The sequence below is a fragment of the Melospiza georgiana genome, chromosome 23, assembly GCF_028018845.1.
Source record: "Melospiza georgiana isolate bMelGeo1 chromosome 23, bMelGeo1.pri, whole genome shotgun sequence".
Taxonomy (NCBI): domain Eukaryota; kingdom Metazoa; phylum Chordata; class Aves; order Passeriformes; family Passerellidae; genus Melospiza; species Melospiza georgiana.
In genome coordinates, this window is record NC_080452.1 from 9279787 (window position 1) to 9291541 (window position 11755).

An 11755-nucleotide genomic window follows, 5' to 3' on the forward strand; every position below is an offset into this window, starting at 1 on the left:
ACTGAAGTGTTGAGTTTTTAGCATGGTGTGAATTTCTCTGCTGTGCTGTGGGGGATCCTGGGTGCGATGGCTGGGAGGGGACAAGGTGACTGGAGGCTGACTCTGCTGCCATGGGGCTTCTTGTCCCTTTTTCCACCAATCTGAAGTTTCCTGTTTGACTTGGTCACTGGAGTTAACTCATCTCAGTACACCCAGACCTGCCCCGGCTATTCAGGGCTCCCTAATTGGGTGCTGATTGTGTGCGCAGCAGCAGCTGAGCAAGGGCTGTGTTCATCAAATAACCCAGGAGTTACATGTTTGCTTAAGGACCAGGAGCTTTTGCTGTGACACCTCTTGCTCACAGGTGTGAGCAAGAGTTTTTTTATAGACCCAGCCAGGCTGTGGATTATTTCCGGGCTGTGCTGCTGCAGCCAGGGCTGATTACACAGATACTGCCATGGTGCCTTGTCCATGTTTGTGTTCGTGAACAGCAGGCTCTGCTGGGCTGCCTGCAGAGCATAAGGGCCAATGCAGTAGTTGCACATAAAGCAGGCACAGTGAATTTTCCCTGCCCCCAGTTGTACTTTTCCTGTAGGGACACCTTTGCAGGTGCCTTGTATGGAAGGAGCCAAGGCTCTGGGCCGGGTGGAGGGCTGCTGGGGTAGAACACTTGCAAGCAGCTAGGCTGGCTTGGTAAGGCTCGGCTTAGTCACTTCCTTTGGGAGCGGGGAGGATGCACCTCCTGTGTGGGAGCCCCACCTGAGCCTCCTGGTGCTGGGGAGAAATGTTGAGGTGCTCTCTGCTCACCAGGAATGGTCCTGGTGGGCTGGTGGGTCACAGACACGGCGGAGAGCATGGGCTTTGCTTTGTCCGAGAGGAGCCAGGGAGGGCTGAGAGCTGAAACCGCGCCCAGCAAAGCCTGGGGCACAAACCGTGCTGGGGCTGTTCCCACCCCACAGCTGCTCCTGGAACCGCTTGCAGCAGTCACTTGGAGAGCCTCAGCCCACTTCCAGCACCTCCCCGGGCTCGGGAGAAAATCGCCATCGCTGTGATCCCGTGGTGTCCTTTGTCACGAGCTGTCCGTCGGCTTCGAGAGGATCCCCTGCGTGCCTGACGCGGTGTGTCTGCGGCTTGTCCCTCGGATTCCCCGGCTCGGCCAGTCCTTACTCATCCCCTTGTTTGGAGGAGGGATTTCACAGCCCCTGCCGAGCCCCGTGAGGATATTTCTGGGCTGATGGAGCAGCAGAGCGGGAGCTGTGCATGACAGGGGCTGCCAGAGGCGTGCCCGAGCGGGGCCGGCTGCTCCCCTCCTGCAGCAGAGCCCAGAGGCACCTGTACAGCACCGAGGCGTGTCAGGAAACCTGATGCCTCACCTCTGCCAATGTGGAGGCGGAGGGAGGAGGGCCCAAAGACATGTCCCTTCACGCTCGCAACAGCTGAAAACAGAGAAGGAAACTCGCTAGAGCCTTTCCCAGCAGCGCAGGAAGCCTCCCTGCCCCGCTCTCACCTCAGCAGCCCTCCCGTACTCCACTACTCTGGGGGGGTGGCTGTCCCACACCCGCCGGGCGATGAACATCGCAAGGAGAAGAGGCTTTTACAGACAGGAGGTGAACAACACGCTCTGGGAGCTGCCCAGGAGATACACAAACCTGCACCCGCTGGGCTCCGGGGCCTACGGCTCCGTCTGGTGAGTGGGGTCCCGCTCGCAGCGCCCCGGGGCTGGGGGCGCTGGGAGTGCCGGGCCGGGGGGAATGAGGAGGCGCTTGGCAGAACCCCTCCATTAAGGAAGGACATTTGCATGAGGGATGGGGACAGGTTGTGTCCTGTCCAGCTGGACACTCGCTCGCCTGAAGAAAATGCCCCAGGGTGGGCAGAGAGGGGACAGGGCAGGGGTGCCGGGGCTGCCGAGCACCCCGGCACTGGGGTCGGGCAGGTTTGGAGCTGCTGTGGACTCTTGCTTGCTCTGGTAGCACAGGCAGGAGGCGGGGGAATACCTGGATGTCTGGAAGAGATTTGTCTGTGATTTGTGATTTCCAGAGGTGGGAGCTGGAACAGGGTGTCCTTGCTGCTCAGTCCCAGGCAGCTGAAGCAGATGGACAATGCAACCCCCACCCTGACACAGTTTCCAGTTTGAAATCATAAAGTGGATAGAAATTATCGCAAACCAGGATCAGTAACAGACAGGACTTCCTTCATGGCTGATGATAAACCCCAGCCTACAAGAGAGCAGCAGGAGCTGCTGTTAATTATTCAACCAGGCAAAGGTGCCTGAAGCAAGAGCAAGCACAAGGCAGAAATTGCTGGGTTTGCACTGATGAGCCAGAGATGGGCAACCCTGAAAGGTTAAATATGAAACAGTCCATTGATAGTATCTGAACAGAGCCCTTATTTCATAACATGCTGAGCTAAAAATAAATGAAAAAAAAAAAAAAAAAAAAGGTGTGTCTGTTTTCATAGGTGTTGGGCAAAGTCTGGCCTGCCACTGGCACTAATCCTGAAACCCTGGTGTCCAGGTTTTGTCCTTTTCCTCCAGCTTCCAATTTACAGAGGGGCACTCACTTGGCTGCCCACATGTGTTTATACCTCTTAGATTCTTAAGTAAGTCCTGCAAAATCAAGCAGGATTAGACTTGACTTTTAATTTATATTTGTACAGTGCTCTCTGATTTTTATCACAGAGAAAATCAGGAAGAAAAATAAAGACAGGACAAAAAAAAAAGAGAGAAATCCTTTCAAGTTTCCTTGCCCAGCCGAAAAAAACCAAACATCAAAAGAAATCTTTCCTGGTCCCTGTAAAACTCTGGAGCTCTCAAGAAGGGAGGTTGAAGCAGCCCGGGTGTGGATGGTGGTTTTGAATGGACAGAGCTCAGCAGGGAGGGCTCGATGCTGATTGCTGTAGAAAGCTGAGGCAGAAATGTAGAGTTAGGATTTGCTGTCCTCTGCTGGGAATTGCTGGGAAATTTTCCTATTGCAGCGTTCTGCAGGAGGGGCTTTTACACCTTCTTCAGCAGCTGAGAAATCTTTTTTTTCATGTTCGCCTCTTGAGAGGGGTCAGGGAAGGGCTGAGATATCTCTGGAAAACACCACTGAGAACCCTGAATTTCAGCTCTCTGAGGACCTCCCTTCCCTCCTTGGCAGTCTGAGCAAGGAGCCTCCAGAGGGAGAGGAGCTGTCACAGGATTGCTGTGTCCAGTTGCAAACAGCCAACGTGACCAGCAGGAACAACACAGCAAAATAATGCCTGCAGCAATGGCTGCTGCACCAGGTTTTCATCAGCTCCAGAGAAGAGTCTCATGTCAGCCAGACCTGCTCTTACACAGAAGCAAATATGTAATCAAGGATTCTGAACACAGCAGGATTAATTGCAGCAGCATTTTCAACATGTGACATCCACAGTCTTTGCTCCAGAATACAGTGAAGGCAGCTGGCCTGCCCTAAAATACAACACCCTCCATGCAGATGGCAAAGCAGAAATTGCCGTATCTTTATTCACTTATCTCCATGCATTAAGGAAGGAGAAGGCAGAGTTAGAACTAATTCTGACCTTTAACCATCTGTGTTTCCCTCTTCTCTCAGCTCTGTTACCTCCAGCTCATTTCTGCAGGTTGAAGGGAATAAAGATGAGCCACTTGTGCTTTTCTTGGTGTCCCACCTCATTCCCCAAAGAGCACAGGCTGCCCAAAGCCACACAGGGCTCTGTGTGCAGAGCTCCACTGAGCTCCTCAAAGGACCTTTCTCTGCTGTCCTTCTGCAAGCACAGGAACCAACTCTTCTCTAGGAGGTGACCTGTGGGGTTGCAGAATCTGTTCAAACATTCTACTGACACCAGAATGGTTTTTTCTTTACCTGCTGCAGTTCAGCCATAGACAAGAAGACGGGGGAGAAAGTGGCCATCAAGAAGCTGTGCCGCCCGTTCCAGTCAGAGATCTTTGCCAAGAGAGCCTACAGAGAGCTGATGCTGCTGAAGCACATGCAGCATGACAACGTGAGTGCTCATTTCTCCTCTTCCTGCTGACACAAGAGGTGTTTCCTTGCCACCTGGGAGCAAATCCTTTTGGTGGCATCACCTGTGTTTTAATTGACATTTGGTATGGGCAGGCTGTCTCAGGGTTTACCTGTGACCTGTTTGCTGTGCCCAGGATGTAATGGGTGAGCCCAGGTGTTAGTAAGAGGGAAAACATTTATGCAGCATCAGTGAGGAGGCCCTGGGTTCCTCAGATGGAATTTTCTGTGTTCGCCCACTTGCATGTGCCAGTGGAGAGCTGATGAGTGCCATGTGCACAGCAGTTGTTTTCCAGATTTAAATGTGGGCTTCTCTCCTTCCTCAGGTCATTGGGCTGCTTGATGTCTTCACCTCCACTGCCTCCTACCAGGGGTTCCAGGACTTGTAAGTCTGGACTTGTTTGCTCTGTGTAGACTTAATTATTTTCCAAGACAGCTGCGTCTTAGCAGCAGCATAACAGAGAGGGTTGGGGTGCAAAGGGACCAGACTAGAATCCAGGCATCCCCAAATAATGCAGAGAACCAAGAGCACACATCAGCTGCCATGGCTGACACACCCAGAACACGTAAACAGATCCCACCCTGCTCCCAGCTGGGACACCACAGCAGCACAGACCAAGCTGTGCAATGAGGATGTGTTACATTCCATGGTGCATCACACAGAGGGTGACCCATGCTGAGCTAAGGGGCTGCACTCAGAATGGGAATAGTATTGTTCATGAAGCCTCAGGGCAATTAAACTTAGAATTTGGAAGATCTGTCCTTCTTCTCTTGATTCTGGCTCTTGTCAATTGATTTTTTGGCATTTTCCCTCTGTGTTCATGATCACATTGGACAAGTCCTTTTTCCTTCCCCATCACTGCAGATGAGCAGTGTGCCTGGCTTTGGGGTTTGGCTGATGGCTGAGGTTAGCAGCCTGCAGAGCATGTGAAGGTTCTCAGAGCAGTTCCTGCAGGAAGACCATCAATTCATTAGCAGCCTCAGCAGGCAGCTACTGAAGGAAGCTGGATGTTGTCTTCTGAGGCAGGGCTGGAGAACTCTACAATGACAAATTTGGGAGCCAATGCAGCTGCTGTGCTGTGTGAGATGTTTCAGCTCCTGGGTGGTGAAAGCCTGTCCAAAATTGAACTTCACTTGAGGTCTAAACTAATTCAGGATCCTGAAGATCCTTGTTCTTACTTGATATCAGCTATTTGATTTCCAAGGAGGAGAAAGAGCAATTTTCAGAACAGGTTGAAATTCCAACTCCTCTGCAGGATGTGCTAGTTAGCCAGGAACAGTCACAACAACTCATCTTCCTTACACACCCAGAAAAACCAAACCAAGTGAGAACAAGGCTAGCCTGGTCCCCTGCATTTTTCTTCCAGACTCAGGGCCTTGTCTTACTGCCTTTTAGCTACCTGGTGATGCCATACATGCGGACAGATTTACAAAAGATCATGGGACATGAATTCAGTGATGAAAAGATCCAGTACCTGGTCTACCAAATGCTGAAAGGGCTGAAGGTAGGTGGGTCTGGAGGAGTTTAGTGACTCCCTGTGTCTCCTCTGCGTGTCACCTCTGGGTTGACCCTAACTAAACTCCCCTCCAGTACTGTACAGGAGGATGTGGGGAGTTTATGGCGTCCCCTCAGAGCAGGAATTGGCTGTTGAACCATTCCTGGTCCAGCACACATCAATAAAATGAGTGTTTGCTTACATCAGGTATCAAAGTAATCAGCAGCCACAGGCCTTGGGATGGTTTCTCCAGGGCAGCACTTGCTTCTCTCTTTGCCTTGCCCAAACCCTCAGCACAACTCTGCATAGAGAGGGAGAGACTGGCAGCAGCAGGAGCTCCTTGAACCTGTCACAGAGGCTCCCAGGGGAGAGGACAGAGGGGATGATTTCCTATTCAGGAGCATAAGGGAGGAATATGTTTCTGTAACTGGCTTTGAGGGAGCTGACAGCAATCCTTGCAAACTCTGGGATGTAGAGGCAGAGTTTTCCAGCTGTCCTCTCACACCCTTCACCTGGAGTCACATCAGTGGCTTACAGGCATCAATGGGATCACCTCAATCACACCTCTCCCCAGGTCTGCTACCTCGAGTTTAAATAAAGGGGGTAAGAACACACAGACTGGTATGCTAAAAACTCTGAAGTCAGTTTTGCAGTTTTATGGTTTTGGGCTGAGATTATTTTTTAACACCCAGAATAACCATGTTGTCATGTCATCTGCTGTAACCTTGATAACTTTGATAGTTTGAAGCTGTTGTACTTGCTCTGAGGAGCTATTGCTTCATCCCTCCTCTTCTGCTCTGTGCATCTTCTTCAGACTGGCAATAGCACTGTAAATACTGTCAGTAATTTGGGGCAGAAATGTCTTTTCAAACTGCTGCCCTAGGGACCAGGGTCCTGTAGAAGGCTGCAGAGTTTGTTCTCAGCAAGTTCTTGTTTGTAGCTCTGGTTTGTTTGCTGGAGAACAGAAAATTTTGTCTGCTGGTGATCACATTGTGGCTCCTCTTTTTATTGCAGTATATTCATTCAGCTGGCATCGTCCACAGGGTAAGTTCATGTGTGCTCTTATTCTGATTTTTGTCTGAGAAACACAGCATAGTCATAAAGTTAACAAATTCCTAACCATCCTTTCATTAATAGCACTGTCTGCTCTAATTTCCATCCTGTCTGCTCTCTTTTCCATCCTACCAAAACCCCATTTATATTTGGATTACTAATTCCTGCAGCATTTTGAGAAAATGCTGTATTTTCTGATGAGCTGAGAAGCATTTTATGATGCTTTTTGAATTAAAACTGTTTCAGAAAAGAATAAAATAGTAATCTAATATAGCAGGCATGGTGTTTATTCAGTCATTTACTGATTTGATATTGAACCTGGGGTGTTATGGGACCCCATCAAGAGGAAGTTGTGTTGATGTATTGCAGTTGAAACATCTAGTTTTTCTGCTCCTGTCTGTTGCAGGACCTGAAGCCAAGTAACCTGGCTGTGAATGAGGACTGCCAGCTGAAGGTAGGTGGCAAAGCAGCACTTTGCAGCACATGAGCTCCTGGAGGAACTGCTCTGCCAGCAGGAAATTGGCACTGTCATGTTTCCCCTTTCCTCCTGAGCCTCCATTCCAGGCGTTGTGTTCCTTGGCAGATGCAGCAGTGGGAAATGCTCCCCTGCTGATGTCACTTGCTGAATCAGGACACAAGACCTCAAATGAGCCTTCTGTCACTGTAATCCTCGTGGATGGCAGTGTGTAATGACTTCCTGGAGAAAAAATTCAGCACTGCTGAGCAATACCTGCAGCAGGTGAATGGTCCCTGAAGGGTAGCTGCATTCAGCTGCAGTTGCCCTTTGGTTCTCATGGACACTGTGGTTGTCATTCCAGACAAAGTCATTTCAGGGTTGCTCTGAAGGTTTGCTTGCTGCTGGCTGCTGTGGTGCTCTAGCATGCATTTCTGTAATGTATATTTCAGGGAGTGGCTCTGCTGCCCATAAAGGTTGGGTCAAGCTTGTTCATCTTCAGCATTGAGGGAGAGGCCAAGCTGTGTCACCTGCAAGGTGTCCTTATAGGAAAGGGTGAGTTGTGGTGACCTGGGAGCACGCCTTCACCACCAGGTCACAGACCAACTCCAATAAAGCACATTGAGTAAAACTTAAGCTTCAAGAAAGCCAGTGACCTTCCAGGGAGCACAAAGCACTGATCCTTTCAGAAGGGTCTTTTTGTGACAACATGGTTTGCAGCTGGCTTTTAATTTACAGTGGAATTAAGATATGTAAATTCTGTGAACCATTCCATGGGTATCTGTGGTGTAGTTGGAGCTTTGTTATTACCTGATTGGAGCTACTCCATTTTCTCTTAGAAGCCGAGTCTCACTTGCCCATAGGATTTCTCTTTTCTCTCCTGCCCTCCCTTCTCCTTATTCTTCCTTTGGCACTGCAGATCCTGGATTTTGGCTTGGCCAGGCAGGCTGATGCTGAGATGACTGGCTACGTGGTGACACGGTGGTACAGAGCCCCAGAGGTCATCCTGAACTGGATGCATTACAACCAGACAGGTGAGCAGCCCTGCCCAGCCTGTGACTCCCTGGTGATGAGCTGGGGGATCCTGCTGGCTCAAATCTCACTGAATAGTCCAGTTGTTTTTCCTCTTTTTCATCATCAGTGTTCCCTGGAGCAGAGCAGATCTCAGAGGTGTTGCACAACTCCCAGAGCTGCTGCTTGCAGGAAATTATGAAAGCTGAGATTTTAGCAGCAGAGAAAGAACAGAGGAGGGTGGGAGTGAAAATTGAATCAGTGTTTGCTGCAAGCAACAGCAAAAGTGACAGCCCCAGCAACCACTGCTCCCTTTCTAATTTTTGTTTTTAATTTTCTTTTCTTCCTTTCCGCCCCTCTCCTTTTTCTTTCTTAACAGTGGATATCTGGTCTATTGGCTGTATCATGGCAGAAATGCTGACTGGGAAAACACTCTTTAAAGGAAAAGACTGTATCCTTTCAAGCTAAACCTTTTGCCTCAGCAGAGAAATAATTCTTAGTGTGTGTGGAAGGGTTTTTATGAATGAGGTTACTGAGAAAAACAGGTGTCAGACTGGTTTATCAGGAGGTAATCACAAGGACCAATTTTTTTGGGGAGGAAAACAGAAGGGGACCTCAGAAATGCACCTCTGTGGTGGCATGGTTCTTCATCAGCTGTTCAAGCTTGTGTGGCCATAGCTCCATTCCCAAAGCTTTGCACATCCTTCCAAGCCCATGGATGTGTGTCCTGGCATGGTTGTGCCAGAAAAATGATATTGATGGAAATGTCATTCCAGGAAGAAAGGCTTGGAGCTCTTTTTGCCCATCTAATGAATCTCTACTTGTGTGACTGTGGTGGGTTGGTATCATGAGCTAATCATAGTCCTGCAGGCTGAGCTGGGGTGGGGGTTTGCTCCTCAAAGGTGATCTTTAACACAGCTTGCCAGACCTGGATCAACTGACCCAGATCCTGAAAGTAACGGGGCATCCAGGAGAGGACTTCTTGGAGAAGCTGGAGGACAAAGCGGTAAGGAGGCTCCTGTGGATTTGGGTCCTGCTGGCAGAGGTGTCAGGGGGTGAGGTTGACTTGTGTTTGGCATGGGAGAGGTGCTGCCTCTGCAGCAGCAGGGAAATGTCCTTTTCCCCAGGCAAGGAAGGCATTTCTCTGTGCTGGTGGCACATCTGATGGACCTGCTGCTGTGTTGGGAATGGCTGTGTTTGGCAGGGCCTCCCAAATCACCAGTCTTCTCTGTTCTCCTGCTTGGCTCTTAAAACAGAAGGATTTCTCTGTTTTGACCAATAAAAAAAGTTCCTTGTGAACTGTTTGCTGAAATGGGACATGTGGGATGCTTTGCTCTTCTCTTCATTTGCTGAGACTGAGAGCTGTATTTCACACCTGTCCACGTGCAGTAACTGTGCTTTCCTTGCTCTTTCAGGCAAAGAGTTATATCAAGTCCCTTCCTAAAATCCCCAAGAAAGACTTGTCTGTGCTTTTCCCTAAAGCAAATCCTCTGGGTAAGTAATCTCCAGCATTTCTCATGAGTTTTCACAGCTGGAAAGGAGGCAAGCTGACTGCCACAGCCTCAACTTTATTTCTCCTTCTCATAATTTATTGCTACTTTTTTCCCTTGCAGTTTGTGCCCTTCCTCAGGGAAAATATACATCAGTTAAAAGCAGAATTATCTTTTATTGGCATTACAATGGTGATGTTCTGCTGTTCTTGGCCATTTACTACTTTAAAAAAAAATTAATAAGTACAGTGTAGAACCTGGATCTAGCAATATTTAACAGACAGCTGCTGTGAAATTTTCAGGGTAAAAATTAATCTCTTAGAAAGAGCTCTCTTCCCAGGTAGGTTAGAGGTGAGAGCAAGCAAAACTCTTCTAGAAACTGAATGGAAGAAAGTTTTGAAATGTTAAAACCAAGTGGGAATGAGGCTGACAGACCAGTCAGCATCTGAGTTTCCTGCCCTCCTCTTTACCAGGGATCTATAGGTTTCTATACAGATACTCATGTTAAGACTCCTTTGAGATGCAGGGCTCTGAATGAAAGCAAATTATTAGACCTGAGAAATATCTTGAGGTTCCTGGCTTACTCCTCATGTTTCTGCAGCCCAATCTGTGCAGCAAGGCTTATTCAGGTCTAATTTGTTATTTCTGCACAATTTAACTTCTGTTAGTAAGAGCTCCCTGAGGCTCTTGTTGGGCAGACTTTGCATCTGCACTGGTGGGAGCCCCTCGCTGCCCTGGCCAGGTTGAGGATTCTCTTCATTGTTCAGGTGTGGAGGTGAAACACTGGAAATAGCAGTGCCACACTGGCAGGGCTCATGCACAGGCTGCCTGTGCTCCCCTGCACCTTGTCTAGCCCTGTTCCCTTCCTCCACAGCTGTGGACCTGCTGGACAAGATGTTGCAGCTGGATGTGGAAAAGCGCCTCACAGCAACACAGGCCTTGGCTCACCCCTACTTCGACCAGTTCCGAGACATCGAGGAGGAGACAGAGGCACAACACTCCTATGATGATTCTCTGGAACATGAAAAGCTTTCCATAGAGGAGTGGAAAAGTAAGAACTTGATTTTCTTTGACGTTCCTGTCTAGCATGGGACCCTCCTACCCCTCTTTCTTTCCTGTACAGATGCTGAGTAAAGCTGTGATTGCCTGCTGATGCCTCAATGGTAGGGCTCAGATCTCTTGCTTTTATCCATTCAGCAAAGATCCCTCCAGCTCTCCAGGCAGACTTTTTTGTCTCTCTCCTTTGTCTCTTTCAGCTGCCACTGAAAGCCTTTTCCTGCACATCCAACACTCCAACTTTTATTTGTGTCCTCTAAAATCACACATTAATGGTTATTTTGTTCTGCTTTTCAAGAGCACATTTACAAGGAGATCTTGACCTTCAGTCCCATTGCACGGAAGGATTCAAAGAAGAGAAGTGGGATGTCCTTATAGCGACGGGTGCAGCTGTGGCTGGGACTCAGTTCTCCCTGATGACATCACATTCATTCCACACTGTGCTGCTGGTGGCCTGTGGGACCTCTCTCTATGTGCCAGCACAAGGATGACACCGTGCTGTGGGCACTGGACTTTGTTCTTCTAAAGGGGAAGCACCCCAGACAGTTTTCAACATAAAAGACAAATATATTCTTGTTGAAACTTTAAGTGAGAGAATTTGACCTGTTGTTTCCTTTTTTTTCCCCCTTTATTTGTCCACTTGAGAGAGGAGGAATTTCATTCTTTCTCATTAGTCTTTTCAAGCACAGAGTTTAGTATATTAATTATGGATGCCCTTCCCTGAGCAGTCACAGAGCACCCAGCAGAGCAAGGCTGCTGGGACAGTGCCAGCTCCAGGGCACCAAGGGATCAGCTTGTGTTCAGAGCAGCTACAAACTCATCCTCTCATCCTATACACACAATTCTGCTCAGCTGCTTCCCCTCCAAAGAGCCACTGCCTCTTTTTTTTTTTTTTTTTTTTTTTTTTGTTTTTCCCCTGCTTATTTAATTCCCTGGGATTTGATCAGTGCTGTCTCCTCCTCACAGCAGGCAGCAAACTCACCCTGGGAATTCAAGGCCACTTCCACAGTGACAGACTGGGAGTCCCAGGCAGCTGCACAAATGGCTTTGAATATGGATCTGCAGGACATTTCCCAGCCTGTACTGAAACTGGAGTATCTGCAGATCCACAGCTTATCAATACAGTCACTTGATATTGCAGGCACAGCTGCTTGTTGTGATAACACCTTTGGACTGCAACACCTTCTTCCCCAGGGTGATCAGGCAAGCTCAGGC

At 48.8% G+C, this 11755-nt stretch overlaps 1 protein-coding gene across 1 annotated transcript; it reads left to right on the forward strand.

Moving 5' to 3' along the window:
• Nucleotides 1-66: 66 nt before the first annotated feature.
• Nucleotides 67-11218, forward strand: MAPK13 (mitogen-activated protein kinase 13). The gene is made up of 12 exons (XM_058039964.1): nt 67-1666; nt 3834-3963; nt 4307-4365; nt 5377-5485; nt 6491-6520; nt 6936-6983; nt 7903-8017; nt 8374-8445; nt 8921-9000; nt 9410-9488; nt 10359-10535; nt 10839-11218. The coding sequence occupies exons 1-12, from the start codon at nt 1548-1550 to the stop codon at nt 10916-10918; spliced, it is 1098 nt and encodes a 365-aa protein (XP_057895947.1). The 5' UTR covers nt 67-1547; the 3' UTR covers nt 10919-11218.
• Nucleotides 11219-11755: the final 537 nt, after the last annotated feature.

Coding starts and splice junctions, on each gene's coding strand:
- MAPK13 (XM_058039964.1), top strand. CDS start 1,548: ATGAACATCGCAAGGAGAAGAGGCTTTTACAGACAGGAGGTGAACAAC. Junction 1,667..3,833: donor GGGGCCTACGGCTCCGTCTG/GTGAGTGGGGTC, acceptor TACCTGCTGCAG/TTCAGCCATAGACAAGAAGA. Junction 4,366..5,376: donor TACCAGGGGTTCCAGGACTT/GTAAGTCTGGAC, acceptor ACTGCCTTTTAG/CTACCTGGTGATGCCATACA.